Here is a 14,279-nt window from a genome sequence, read left to right as displayed (position 1 = left end):
TTCTCAACACCCCAACAATATAGTTTTGACTTAAATTGAACAAAGTTTTACCAATAGATTAAGTAAAATCTTTCTATACTGACAAAGTCTGGTCATTAATTATGAATGCTAATTACAGATTTATTATTTATGTTGAGCATTACCTTCTAAGTATAAACCTCAGAAAACATATCGCTCTTTCAAGCTTCGTAAAGGACATACTTGTACATGGTTTACTTGTACATGCTTTGGCAAGAAGTTTTTTAGATTCACGCGACCATCATGAGTGTGCCTAACATATTGGTCGAATGTGCTGATTATAGACAGAACCGAGACCAAGTTCATCATGCGCCCGATATGAAAACATTGTTCTACACAATTTTGTCAACGATTTTCGAATATCTGCGTGTTTGATCAAACCATTAAATTTGAACTGTGCACATTCTTTTTATTATAATACCCTACCATTTTCGCTGTGTACCGATCTAAACGGTTTCTACAGAACATATTCATAACAATATATGTAAAGCTTTATACTTACAGACGTCCGTTTCCGTCTTTATAGTTTTGTCCAAAATATAAAGAAGACTTTTACGAAATACAACAAAATAATTGGGAATATTANTTATAGTTTTGTCCAAAAAATAAAGAAGACTTTTACGAAATACAACAAAATAATTGGGAATATTAATCTCTAACATGTACCAAATAATATTCCTCAACTGATGAAGGATATTTCCTAAAAGTATCTAGGCTTATGTGTTTTTTTAATATGTTTGGTAAATATATACAGTTTTGATTGTTCTGGTCAACCAACATACATTTTAACAGAAATGCCACGTTTTCTTTTACTTTTTTTGCAGATCCACCTACAGGAAATGTAGTGATGTGGCCATTCGGTACCTACAGCGTACAGGCAGACACAACAGTAATGCTCAATTGTAGTGTAGAGGGTGGAAACCCTCTGGCAACACTGACATGGCAGTGCAAAGGGTCAACCTTTGTCGGGCAGAATCTGAGCTATCTCACAACATCAGACTCCAGACTGGAATTAAAAGTGGACAAAACCTACCACCAGCAAAATTGTTTGTGTACAGCCAGACAACAGGCTAGTCCTAATGGATGGGTTGGCACGATGTCTGTTCAATTTAATGTCCTCTGTAAGTAAATGAGACTTTTTTATAATCATTTGAAAAAATACTTTTTTAGATAATGATTTTCAAATTTGTCTTTTTTTCTTCCGTTTACAGGTGCACTTGTTTCAAACGAATTGTTGGAATAATCTGTGTTTTGTGTATTGTTCCGGTAGGCTATACAGACACAACAATTTATTGGAATAAATGTTCTGTCGATGATGTTCAGAAAACTGCCGACAAATTGCTTACGTAATACCCAATATAACCTGACATGTCCACATACATTACAGCTACAATAGGTTAAATGTTTACCGGATAACTTTGGTTCTGAGTTAGATGTAGATATCCTAAGAAAGTACTGACGGAATTTTATAAAATCACTTTTGAAAACATGTTTGTTTACATAATAATTTTCAAATCTTGCTTAACTGATTTTACCAGTTGTTTTCTATCCCTACTAGACTGATTGATGGAAAAGGGTTTAACTTCCTACCAACATCAAAATCTATAAAAGGATTATTGGAATAATCTGTATTTTGTGTATTATTCCGGTAGGCTATACAGACACAACAATTTATTGGAATAAATGTTCTGTCCATGATGTAAAAAAAACTGCCGACAGATTGCTTTCGTAACACCCAATGTCACCTGACATGTCCACATATCAATTTTAATTGGTAAAATGTTTACAAGATAACTTTGGTTCTGAGTTAGATGTTGTATAAGAGCACGTAGACATGTTTTCATTCAGTTCGGTTTTGTCATGTTAGCGAATACAACTCCCTTCCGTTAAAAGTAAAAACACCGGGCGGTTTAGCAATTACCTATTTAATTATTGGCAGTCACAGTTTACATGCACATGATTAAATCAAAAGGTTTAATGGCTGCAAAGGGAGCAACCACTCATCAAGAAATCTTGAATCCGTTGATGAAGAGATATTTCTGTGTTATATTACAATATATCTGTTACGTTAATATTTTAGACAGTAAATTAAGTCATATCCACCGCACTATTACTACAAAAACTTAACAATTAACACTTGGGATCTTATTTGTTTCCTGTTTTTGCTACTTCTGTAATCAGTCATCTCTATCTACTTTCTGTTTCATGGAGTGTTTTGTCCTCATATGACCCTGGCTGTTGCGAGGACGTTAAATCCCAAACAAACAAAAGTTTAACTTTTCTCAATGAAATCTACAGTTTGAACGTCTTTTGCCTCATTGTTTATGTGTGTTTTCTCACCTATCTCCTTATTAATAAACGCATTTTCTTTAAACCATTTCATAGCCGCACCCAGAAATATTAACGAATCAAGACGATTGAGTATATCACATTTGATACGAAAAATGTGTTGCTGAAATGTTCTGGTTATGAAAATTGTTTTTTACAGTGTCGAACTGCGTCTATTTTATTTTCATATAGTGTGGTGTTAAATGATAAACAATATTTGACTACTATTAGATTTTGTTAAAACTGAAATGTTTAGATTATTCCATTGACGTGAATATACCTTATCTTGTGTGTCGTTATGTCACATGATATAATAAAGAATAGTCAAAGTTATCTCAGTTTAATCTATATACGTTGATGCTATATCGGTTAAGGGTGTTACCATATTGCGTTACGGGTAGGGAACTTCTTACACAGCCTTACCTGTATATTGTTTTAGATGCTCCTGACGTGGATACATTCATTATACAGAGCGAGCCAGTGTACGAGGGACAAACATTAAATATGTATTGCAAAATGCAGGGTGGTAATCCTTTGGCCACCCTTACCTGGTCCTGTGTGAACCAGCCGAATGTGGCATCCTATAACATCAGCATACCAACAGACGCTGTATGGAAGTTAGAAATCACCTCTATTAACAGATCATACAACGGCATGCGATGTACATGCACTGCAACGCATAAAGAGTTCGCACAGAGGCTGAACAAATATAATTCAATCATAGTGTATTGTAAGTATTATTTACAGTTAGGTTGTCACAAGGTAATTCAATAGACGTCTCAATGTGCTGGGGTTTCTTTTCTTTACACGGAGGTTTGCTATCACTTTTATTTAAATATAAAATGTGTATTTCAATAATTATGTCCCTGCATACATGAAAGCCGGACTTATACAGGTTATCACAGATAATTTTGAAGACACTATAGATATTTCCACGTACGTTGTTCAAATAGATCAGCATTCATATTATGTAATATAGGGTTGTCATTGATACCAATAACCGAGTAAGAAATATTTCTTAATATAATGAACACGACGAACATTTTTAGCTAGCCTAGTCCAAAGGACCGGTCAGCTTGTGGCGCGCCGTGTGACGTCTGTCCGTCCGTCATCTTTTCTTTTTTAACGATACTAGTACCGAACAACCCGGTGGAACTTTACTTAATTTGGCCTAGAGCATCCTAAGGCAAAGGGGACTCAACTGTTCTATAAATAAAGGGTGCGTGCCCATCCCCTCTGTGGGCAAAGGGACAGGGCAAATAGGGGGAATGGGAGTAAAAATACACGTCTGTACAATTTGAGGGACTTTAACGAATTTCGTTTCGAGCATCTTTTGATAAGTGGGGCTAAATTTTGTAAAATTGGAGAGTTTTTCCCCTCTCGAGGCAAAGGGACGGGGCCCAATAGGGGAAGTTAAGTAAAGATTTTCCCGTAGTTGCTTTATTATTTCAGGTAAGCAATACAGTTCATCTGGGCCTCTTGTTTGTTCTTATTCCCTTAATCTTCTGTACTTTTCCGAAGAAAAATCAACACATCAAATGTTGAAATTAAAATATATTCAATATGGTGATATGATCAAATATATCGCATGTTGACTGCATCTTACATGAAAAAGAAATGTGGTGTAAAGCTCAACTCCCTCACCAGCCAAACATCTCAATTTGTGGAGTCCTTATAATAGTTGGCAAAAAATATACTTTAATATACAATTAGGAAGGAACGACGTATCTACACGCTGTTTTGGATCCTAGGATTACTAATGATTTACATGTGTATGGTGCAGTGTTGTTGATTTTTGTTTGCATCAATTACCGAATTGTATAAATGGGAGTTCACGTGCTTCTTTCGTTAATTTTCCTTAATACATGTATACTCTGCTGATGGATTTCTGATTCATATATTTTTTTCCAAAGGAAAACTTTAACCCTACATTCTTTAAGAAGTCGGTTAACAAGACAAATCAAAGCGCAAGGAGGCAATAACATCGACATACCATCTAGCATACATACACACATGCACGCATTCATTACACAGATGGAAGTACGTTCTTTGATGATATTAACTGTTGATTGGACGTTAAACCCTTTAAAAATATAACGAAAAACAGTTCTGTAGAATAAATTTTAAGGATGATCTTTTCCTGTTTTCTTTAAGAAGCTTTATACGAAATAATGGCATTTTGGAGTTGATAGGAATTATAACCATGGACATTTGTCACCTAGGACACGCTTCGGTTTATGATTCGGGGAAAATAACACCAACGAAATGATTACAATTTCAAATATGTATTCACATTAATATTCATATCTAAATATATATGGGGCACACTCACTCCTAATCTATAAATTATAATACAAAAGTCTGTAGCCCACATCAACGACGCTAGCCTCTACGAAATACGGACAAAGTTTCGCAATAGGTCACTAACAGTGTGACACAGCTCAACCCGGAGTTACACAAAAGCTACACAAGCTATCCACCTCAGGCAAAACACTACATGAAGTACTCTTTGCTATACCCAGCAAAGAATGAGGTACAGTAGTACCGTAGTGTCCATAACACTACACCTCTGATTACGAATGAGGTACAGATGTCCTCTCCAAGTACGTCCGGCGGCTACACATCGTCGACTTCCAAGACACTAGCCTGTGTGATAACTAAAACTGCTGTATTTCTTAACGAGATGTTTGGTAGGTAATGGTTTACATGTGTTGACACCACGCCTGGTCCAGACTGGTTGATGAGTCGGTGATTGCCTTCATGTGAAGCTACAATGAGTAATTAAATAAAATAGTTAAACTCATCACTCCCAGTTCCTTTCTCACCTAACATAAGTCCAGAAATTATACTAATTAACACCAATTATTTCATAACTGTAATTAGAGAAAAATATATATTTGAATTAATATGGCATAAAGTATCTAGAGATAGTGTGCGGATCCAAAATGTACAAATAATAACGAAATCTAGAAGTGTTACAATATGGCACGTAAGGTTTCCATACTTTTACAACCCGACTGCATACGCAGTACACCAATCTATGTCTGCATGCATCATGGCTTCCATATATTATTGTATCGAACAAATACAAGGTATAAGCAAATAAAACACATTTAACATCAATTAATTACGTTTATACCTCTCTTTAATACACTAGTAATGCATACATTTTGTGTATTTATACATCAAAACATTCGTAAATGTAAGATATTACATCTGCATAAATATCAATCACCATAGTCACGCATGCTAGGACCACACCAATAGTTAGATGTCTTGACCTGATAACTGTATTGGTACAAACAAATACTACCAAAACTAAATACAGAATAGAAATATAGAAACTGTAAACTTACCACAGACTGTATCCTGTGCCTGGTTCACAAATATAAGAACAACAATATAACAATTCAGGTAATGGACAATGCCATGTCCACCCGTATAGTTCAGGGTCTCTCCCGTGCCTCCCAAAAATACCGCTGCGCAAGACGTACTTCCGTCCTATACTTTTAAAGATACTTACCTTAGAAATACCATCAGGAAAATATTTACAAAATATCTAATATATACGTGCGTACGTGACAACGATACATTATAGTATTCTTCCATCGATTAAAAATATTTCCTAAAAGGATATAATTATGATAATTATGTTGCTTCAATAAATCTATATCTAGTGTTGATTAACTGGCCTTTTGACATAAAAGAAAAAACAGGTGTTATGAAAACATTTTGTTTAGATCCGCCGGCAGGAAACATGTGGATCTAGGCTGATGTGTTTCTAAATAAGTATGGTCAATATAGACAGTGTTGATAAACTAGTTGACTGATATAAATTTTAACATGCCACCTTTGTTTTTACTATCTTTGCAGATCCACCTACAGGAAGTGTAGTGATGTCGCCATCCGGTACATACAACGTTCAGACGGGTATAACAGTAACACTCGAATGTCGGGTAGAGGGTGGTAACCCTCTAGCAACACTGAGATGGCAGTGTAAAAGGTCAACAGTGGAAGGACAGAATCTGACCAATGAGACAACAGCAGCCTCCAGACTGATATTAAATGTGGACAGAACCTTTCACCAACAACAGTGTGTGTGTTTAGCCGGACACCAGGCTAGTCCTAACGGACAGTTTGGTAGGAAGTCTGTTCAGTTTAATATCCTCTGTAAGTACATGAGAAATTTTATAAAATTATTTAAAAATACATTTTAAGATGAAAGTTTTCAAATTGAACTCAAAAGGGTTTGTAAATATATAAAATGTATATTGAGTAATAGTCCGGTCGGCTATACGGACACTACAAACTATTTGAATACATGTTCTGTAGTTGGCCTTTCTCAATACAGACTTTAATGAACAAAGTTGTGCCGATATGGCAAGTGAAAAATTTGACAGAGTGACAAATTCTGGTCATTGAATATGAAATGCTAATTAGAAAAATATATATATTATTGAAGATTGTTTTTTTATCTACTAAGTCTGTTTGAACCTTAGAGAAAAGGTTGTCCTTTACGACTTTGCATAGGACACACATGTCGAGTGTGCCGATTACAGACAGACTAAAGACGGATATAACGATGTGCCTGATATGAAAGCATTATTCCATGCAAATTTGATTTTCGAAATCTGCGTGAAATTGACATAATCCATAAATTTTGAAGTTTCGCAAATTCGTTTCTTAGCTCACTGGGTCCGAACGACTAAGTTGAGCTGATGACATACCGTTTTGGAAAAGTCATAACTCCCGCGTTAGTCAATCATGGAAATCACAAAACAGGTTCTGATTGTTTCTAGGGATTCAATCTGATATCTTCGTCTTCTGTAGGGATTCAGTACTATTTATCTTTGTATGGTTCTATTTTAAATTAGACCGATAACAAAAATCTCTTAAATATTTATCCAAATGTTTCGAAAATACATATAGAAGTAACTGAGAGTTGACAGTGCGGACAAAATGACCAATTCATCGAATTATCGGGGGGGAGGGGGGGTCGGAATAAATAACTTGCTTAAAGTACAGTCGAAGACAGTAAGTTATAATACGTGACAGGTACAATTGTAACTGCTTCAGAGTCGTCTAATAAGGGACTGTGGAGGCACTTTCTGCCATTGATTAATAGGTTAGTAAGTGAAAACTTTTGAAAACGGCTGTTTCCTTTGTAAAGCAAAGGGTATAAATAACCGCTGCCTCGCCTCTAAACTGCTGAAATGTAAAAATAAAAATGCAAATAAAACATAAAGGCAATGCTAATGACCCTAAACAAAAACGTTCAAACACAGAGAGAACAATTCAACATTAACTGAAGAGTACAGTCACGAAGTATACATAACTAGTACAACAAATGTTGTAAGCGCTTGGTATGATATGAAGCGATGTCAGACATGGATAGCAAAGGCGGCATCAACCTGATAAGCATGTGGCTACCCGTCCATGTTGGAAATGAATAAGTAGATTAGGCTGCTAAAGCAGCTCTTAACCTAGACACAAAAGATATTTAACTGCCCTATTGGTATTTTTAGGCCTTCAATCGCGAATAGTATTAAAAAGAATTTGCAAAATACATGGTCTGGAAAAATAAATTTGAAATTCAACCTAACGTAGGTTCAAGTTCAACAATTAGAGCAGACCGCAAAGTTGAAGTTATCCTCTCGCGACTGCGCATAGGCCATACCTGCGTCATTCATAGTTACATTTTACATAAACAAGACCAACCTTATTGGCATTCGTGTGATTAGCGATTTACAGTCAAACAATTTATAAACGAATGCGTGAGAGATTCTATCATGCATCGTCTATCACAAGTGTATTTAGAACCGTTTCTGTTCAATCAATATGTGATTATATACTCAATTTATCTTTATAATAAAATCTGATATACTGTATATAACAAAACATTTGGGTTTTTTCATTTCAAAATATTTTATGAAATCAATCAGATTTAATGGGAATTGAGCAACAGGCCCTCTCCCAGGAGGTACATATCAAACAATAGCAATATAATGAACTATGAATATTTACATACATGCTTTAGGAACATAAGAATTAGATCAGTACCAATGATGATAGGAGACACCGTACATACATACATGCATGCACATAGATACATACATGCATGCGTGCACATATACATACACACCTATATACATGCATAAATAACATGTAAAATATGTTGGTTGATTCTATATATGAATACATTTGTTCACTGTTCATGCCTTTGTTTTACATTTGTAAACTTATTCAACCTTTTCTTATTTCGATTTTGACGTATTCGGTTTCACGAATGTCTACTTTTATAGTGTTGTTTGGCCCTAAATGACTGGCATTGTCGATCGGCCGTAAAACAATACGAAAAAAATTCAAAATCATATCTGCACACCAGTCACGAGCTACGTTTTTCGTATTAGTATTAAAAGAGATACCGACATAATCTAAACAGATGGCAGTAAAGCTCCCTTATTGTTTTTTCAAAAATCATATTTTTCGAGATTAATATTTAAGTTGGTAACTATATTTGTTATCGTTTAATGCCAGGGTGATTTCAGGTAAGCGCTACTTTAGATCTGCCCGATCTTTTATCCGCCTTACAATACGCAATTTAACGACACATCTGCACGATGATCGAGCTAAAGAGTACGATTGCGACGTTGATCTGGTTATATTGTCGAGGAGACCATTTTACATAGATAATTGCCGAGCTGATGTCACGCAAGTTTATTTACACTGACAAAAATTTCGGTTATAATTTAACGCTATTATGTCACGCTTTAAATTTAAGGTCGTAGAGGAAACATCATTGACGAAATAGCTGATGTTAAAACCTCCGTAGCATCAGAACAGCTACCTTGTGCATTTTTCCTGGTTCGCTAGTAGGTGGAAATGATTTCCCGGTATATATTTCTTTAAAATTCTAGGAATAATTTGTAAAAACTGAAAGACGACGAGAGTCTCTCGGTAAATTTCAGCGGTTGAGCATGCTTTCAAAATTGAGGAATGTGAGTAGCCCTTCGAACACTGCTCCGGTAGTGACGCGGTCGAAATTTAAAAAAAAAGCTGCGATTGTTCAGTTTGTCGTCAAAGAAATTTGAATGTGCATCCATGGAGTAAGACATTTTCCAGCATCTCTTTGATGTATTTCATGACAAAATTGATCGCCAATATGTTCCATATATTTAGATATTGAAGCAACTAAGCCATGGTTGTAATTCGAACTATAACTTTTTACACCTTTTAAATCCTTTTATTACTAGTTTAATGTATTATTTTTTGTGAATGCCTATTTAAACGTGTTGTTTGGCCCTAAATCACTCGCATTGTCGGTGGGTCGTGAAACAATAGAAAAACAAAACAAATCGGAATTTGATCTCGCTTCACCGCTAACGGAACCATATTTGTATCAATCAGCCGAAACTCATTTCGTTTTCGCTAATTTATACGCAATGCTGTAGAAGGTGGATATTTAAATATAATGAATTGGTAGGAACTCAAGGTTGCAAGTAGTCGTAGCGATATGTAAAATTGTCTGTAAAGTTTTTGCCAAAAGTAAAAACAAACGTCCATTGATTCTGTGATCTATCTGATGATGAGGAATAAGTATAATTTGCAGAGTTCACCATATTAAAAGTTTGCTTCTTGATCCACAACCTCAGTGTTTATTTTTATTTTCATTATAGACAAGCCCATCATTACTCTAGACAGTTCTACTGCCTACATCAACGAGAGTGTGGACTTTCGCAGGATTTGTAAAGCAGAAAGTAACCCTTCTCCTAGTGTGGCCTGGTATCGTGGAACAACTTTTAAGCAGTCAAACGGGATACTCAGCATCCCCAGGATAGATAGAACAGACGCGGCCAGCTATGTATGTGCTGCAACGGCAGGGTCTACAGCGATTCTAAAATCTACGGAGCGGTTTATGCTTGTCGTCCAATGTGAGTAAAAATAATGATGCTACGATGAAAATGGTGCTGAACCTTTCTGCGAGATCATTTATGCTGATTTTATTTGAGTTTCATCTCTCGTTTGTATCAGGATTTTTTTCTGATACAAATAAAGGTTAAAAACAAGCATTACCCTTTGCATTTGATACACAAAGACATGATATATGTTTTACTGTTATCGCTGTTCATTTCGGTATTTTTTTTCCTGGTTCATTAAGCAATTGAAAACTAGATGTGCATTAACATATATTTTATAAATGAATAACCATATCACAGAGGATTCAGTACGCCCATGATAGTCACAAGTCAAAGTATATTGGACACAGAATTGCTGTTACTGCACATGGCAGCGATGTTAATCGCGTTATCCAAAAGACAACCTGTATCTGTCTGCCCTATGAAGTCGCATCAACGGGTCTCGGGGTATATCATATAAACAAAAATAATATGTGAATCTATCCTAAAGCATTCCAGTGCTACCCTGATAATATGTTTAGATTAAAGATTGTGTCCTACTGTAACAGACCAGATATTTTTTTAGACGGACCTGATGTAAACCTTACAATCACCAACACAACAGAAAACGCAACAAACGTTCGTCTGGTTTGTACAGCTAATGGTGTACCTCCCCAGTACACATACAGGTGGAAACACATGTTAGGATCTACAGTGATTAGAGACACGTTTGACCAGGTGACGAGTTCAGGGTCAGTTAGTACACTGACCATCCCTAGAGTGACCTACGAGGTTATGGGGACATATGTCTGTGAGGTAAACAACGGATATAGGGGTAGAGATGGTCAGATTGCACAGACACGACAAGACTTCCTGTATGTGAGAGGTAACACTATTATGTTTTGTTCTAAAAAGGTTTTCTGGTTTTTGACAACTTACTTTGTTTTCTATTAGATATGAACGCTAAGTCAAATGTATTTTACAATGTTGAACTTAAACTACATTACAATCGAACATAGTTATGATAGGAAAATATAACAGATTGATATAATAACAAAGTCAATACAGCATGTTGTTGACACGAAAAGCCGCCTCGTATTTTTCCGAACAGCATTCTTTTTATGACTATGAACTCATATTTTAGATAACGTAGTCTGTTCGCAATTGGTCGTTTCATCAGTTTTGTTATTATACAGGAATATATCCAAAGTTGTCGTGATCTTTACAGCATAACTAGATTATAAACTTCTTGATCAGTTATTATTTGAAGAGCCGTACCTCTGTCGTCCCTTGAAATATAGCAAAACTGTGTCAATTATTGTCAGATAATTGAATCTTTGTTAAATCATTTTGTAAGATCACATACCCGAAGGTCAAGAGGAATTCAAGTTTGTAAACACGAAGTTCGTGTTTTCTCTGAGAGCAGTGGGGAGGGGCCATTAGGGAGAACAAATGAGAAAATATTGAATGTATTTCTCCTTCTGTATGCAATTTTCGAGATCCCCGCCTTATAACCATGTAAACAATTGCTCAGCATCAAGCGACAAACACAATAATGATAAAAGTATTGACTCGTGGGCCTCGCCCCACCCCTAGGTACTTCATTTCATTTCCCCACCAAATAAGTACATATATAATTGCTAGGTATTAAGATACACACATAATCATTTAATAAGAATTGACTCTTGTGTCTTGCCCGACCCCTAGGGGCTTTATTCCCGAGCAATTGCTTCGAAACTATTGATATCCCAGCCCCATAACCATGTATACCATTGCTGGGCATCAGAAGACGAGCCCAGTCATGATTTTAATATTGACCCTTGGGTATTGGCCCACCACTAATGACTTTATTCCCGAGCAATTACTTTAAAACTGTTCAAATCCCCACCCTATAACAATGTATACATAAATAGATCAATACCTTCATGCTATTGTTTCACATTCTAGAATCACCTTAAGTTGTAACAACTTAAATAGTTCCAATTATGTACTGACGGCGCGTGTGACTAAATCAGAACTGATTCAGAATTGGTAGGGGCCGCGGTACACAAGTGATCAAGGCGTCTGCTATTCTGCTAACACTAGCCCTTCACCACTGGGTTGCGGGTTCGTGACCTACGTGGAATCTGCTTGGAGCAGTCGCAAGGTACTGGCCGTAGGTCTGTGTTTTTTTCTTTGGGAACCCCGGGTGTCCTCAACCAACAAAACCAGGCACGTCCTGAAATGACCATAGCTGTTAATAGGACGTAAAAGACAAACAAACCAAACCAGAGTTGGTACAAATAGAGATAATAGTTAGTCTACCAAAATAATACGGTGTATTTCAAAAATAATACGTTGCCTAGTAAAATAACACGATGCATTCTAAAGATGATATGTTGTCTATTAAAATAAAATGATAGACTCTACGCAAATAATACAAAGAACATTTCTCTCAATCTTAAAATATGATGCTCGTTGATACACATGTTAAGCTTCATTCCAATATAGGTCACAGTAATAAAAAATGACAGATAGTTTAATCACTGTCCGCCAAACAGTCAAAATAAGCCTAAGTTATAAAATATGTTGTGATGATCAGCTGCGCGTTGTGATCTTACTATTCTTTGACTTTTAGGCAGACCACGAGCAATCAGTGTACAGAATACATATGTAACAGACAAAGGCACCTCTCTTGACATCAACATTACTTACATCAGTTTCCCTGAGGCTTTGAACACTTCCATCTTACGAGGAAGCTCTGCTTTACCTCCAAAGGGTGAACTTTCTGTCACGGTCTCGTCCGTTCCAGTGACGGTGCTATTCTTTAACAAGAACGTTTCGATTGACGGTTACATCGTGCAGCTACACTTCAGCACGTTTGAGACTAGACACCAGGGCCGCTATCAGCTGTATGTTTGGAATGAGTATACTTACTATTACGACTTCGAAATAATTATATCAGGTGAGTATACCATTTTAATTTTCAAGTTGTAGTGAAAAAACCAATGAATATGAATACAGTTTGTAAATGCGGGATACCATAACTTTAACACGGTCCTATGCAACAAAAATACGTCATATCTGGACGGTCTTTCATCACCAAAAAGCAATGTGGATATGACTACTCCCTGTATTTCATGTGAGAAATGTTTTGTTTTTAAAAAAAAAAAAGTCGTTTAGTGTGCAACATTACCATCAGATTTCCATCATTATTACAAGTAGGCCACGGTAGAACGTTCCAGATACTAAAAGGTCAGGGTTTAACTTTCAGCAAAATTAAGACCGCGTTATTAAATTACCTTATTAGATTATGTCATCTCCATTTTGTTAGTGATATTCAGTATTGTTCTAACAGGTACAGATGTGTGCGTTTGAATGATCAGCACTATACAATGATGCATTTAGTTTTAGGTTTTGTAAAAATACATGTTTTCTAGAGCTAATATGTAAACTATAATCCCGGTATAAATATTGAGGGCAATTGACATCTTGCAACGAAAGGAACATAATGTGTGGGCACATTATTAGTCGATTTAGTGGTTATATGTGTATGTTGATATTGATGTAAATTGTGTCATAGTTATATCAAAATAAAACATAGAAGACGCACATAATGTCATAATATCATGCAAGATATAAAAAGACAAAAAAGCAGCATGTCACAAACTTGTTTTAAGAAATGATTGTTATATTTGTAAATTTAAAATAATCCTTTCCAGACAAGCCAGATCACCCTACAGGCCTTGTGATTGATCAAATCACGAAAAGCAGTGCCGTCGTATCGTGGACCCCCGGGGAGGACAACGGAAATATTCAAACATTCACATTGACTTGTCAGGAAAACAACGGTGAATTCCACACAAATATCACCCTGAACTATACAATTTCATCATTAACAGTTGAAAATCTCGATATATCAACGGAGTATGACGTAACTGTCTATGCACGCAACGCAATGGGAACAAGTGAATCCATCACTAGTACATTCAATACAATTTCAGGTAAAATTCTAGACATATGACAATAAATATTGTGGGTTTTAAACGGTTCAATGTC

General features: G+C 36.0%; 1 protein-coding gene across 1 annotated transcript in view; it reads left to right on the top strand.

Annotated features, from left to right (window-relative positions):
- LOC110461144 (nephrin-like) overlaps window positions 1–14,279 on the top strand; it is a 48,585-nt gene that overhangs the window by 8,513 nt on the left and 25,793 nt on the right. Inside the window, exons 2-8 of the mRNA XM_021514474.1 lie at window positions 843–1,139; window positions 2,786–3,076; window positions 6,220–6,516; window positions 10,023–10,277; window positions 10,828–11,127; window positions 12,859–13,185; window positions 13,943–14,224. Coding sequence (XP_021370149.1) covers window positions 843–1,139; window positions 2,786–3,076; window positions 6,220–6,516; window positions 10,023–10,277; window positions 10,828–11,127; window positions 12,859–13,185; window positions 13,943–14,224 — 2,049 coding nt within the window. The remainder of the gene's footprint in view (window positions 1–842; window positions 1,140–2,785; window positions 3,077–6,219; window positions 6,517–10,022; window positions 10,278–10,827; window positions 11,128–12,858; window positions 13,186–13,942; window positions 14,225–14,279) is intronic.

The sequence above is a fragment of the Mizuhopecten yessoensis genome, unplaced genomic scaffold (assembly GCF_002113885.1).
Source record: "Mizuhopecten yessoensis strain PY_sf001 unplaced genomic scaffold, ASM211388v2 scaffold10577, whole genome shotgun sequence".
NCBI classification, from domain to species: domain Eukaryota; kingdom Metazoa; phylum Mollusca; class Bivalvia; order Pectinida; family Pectinidae; genus Mizuhopecten; species Mizuhopecten yessoensis.
The sequence above is the reverse complement of the archived record's forward strand: the minus strand, read 5'-3'. Positions and strand labels throughout refer to the sequence as shown.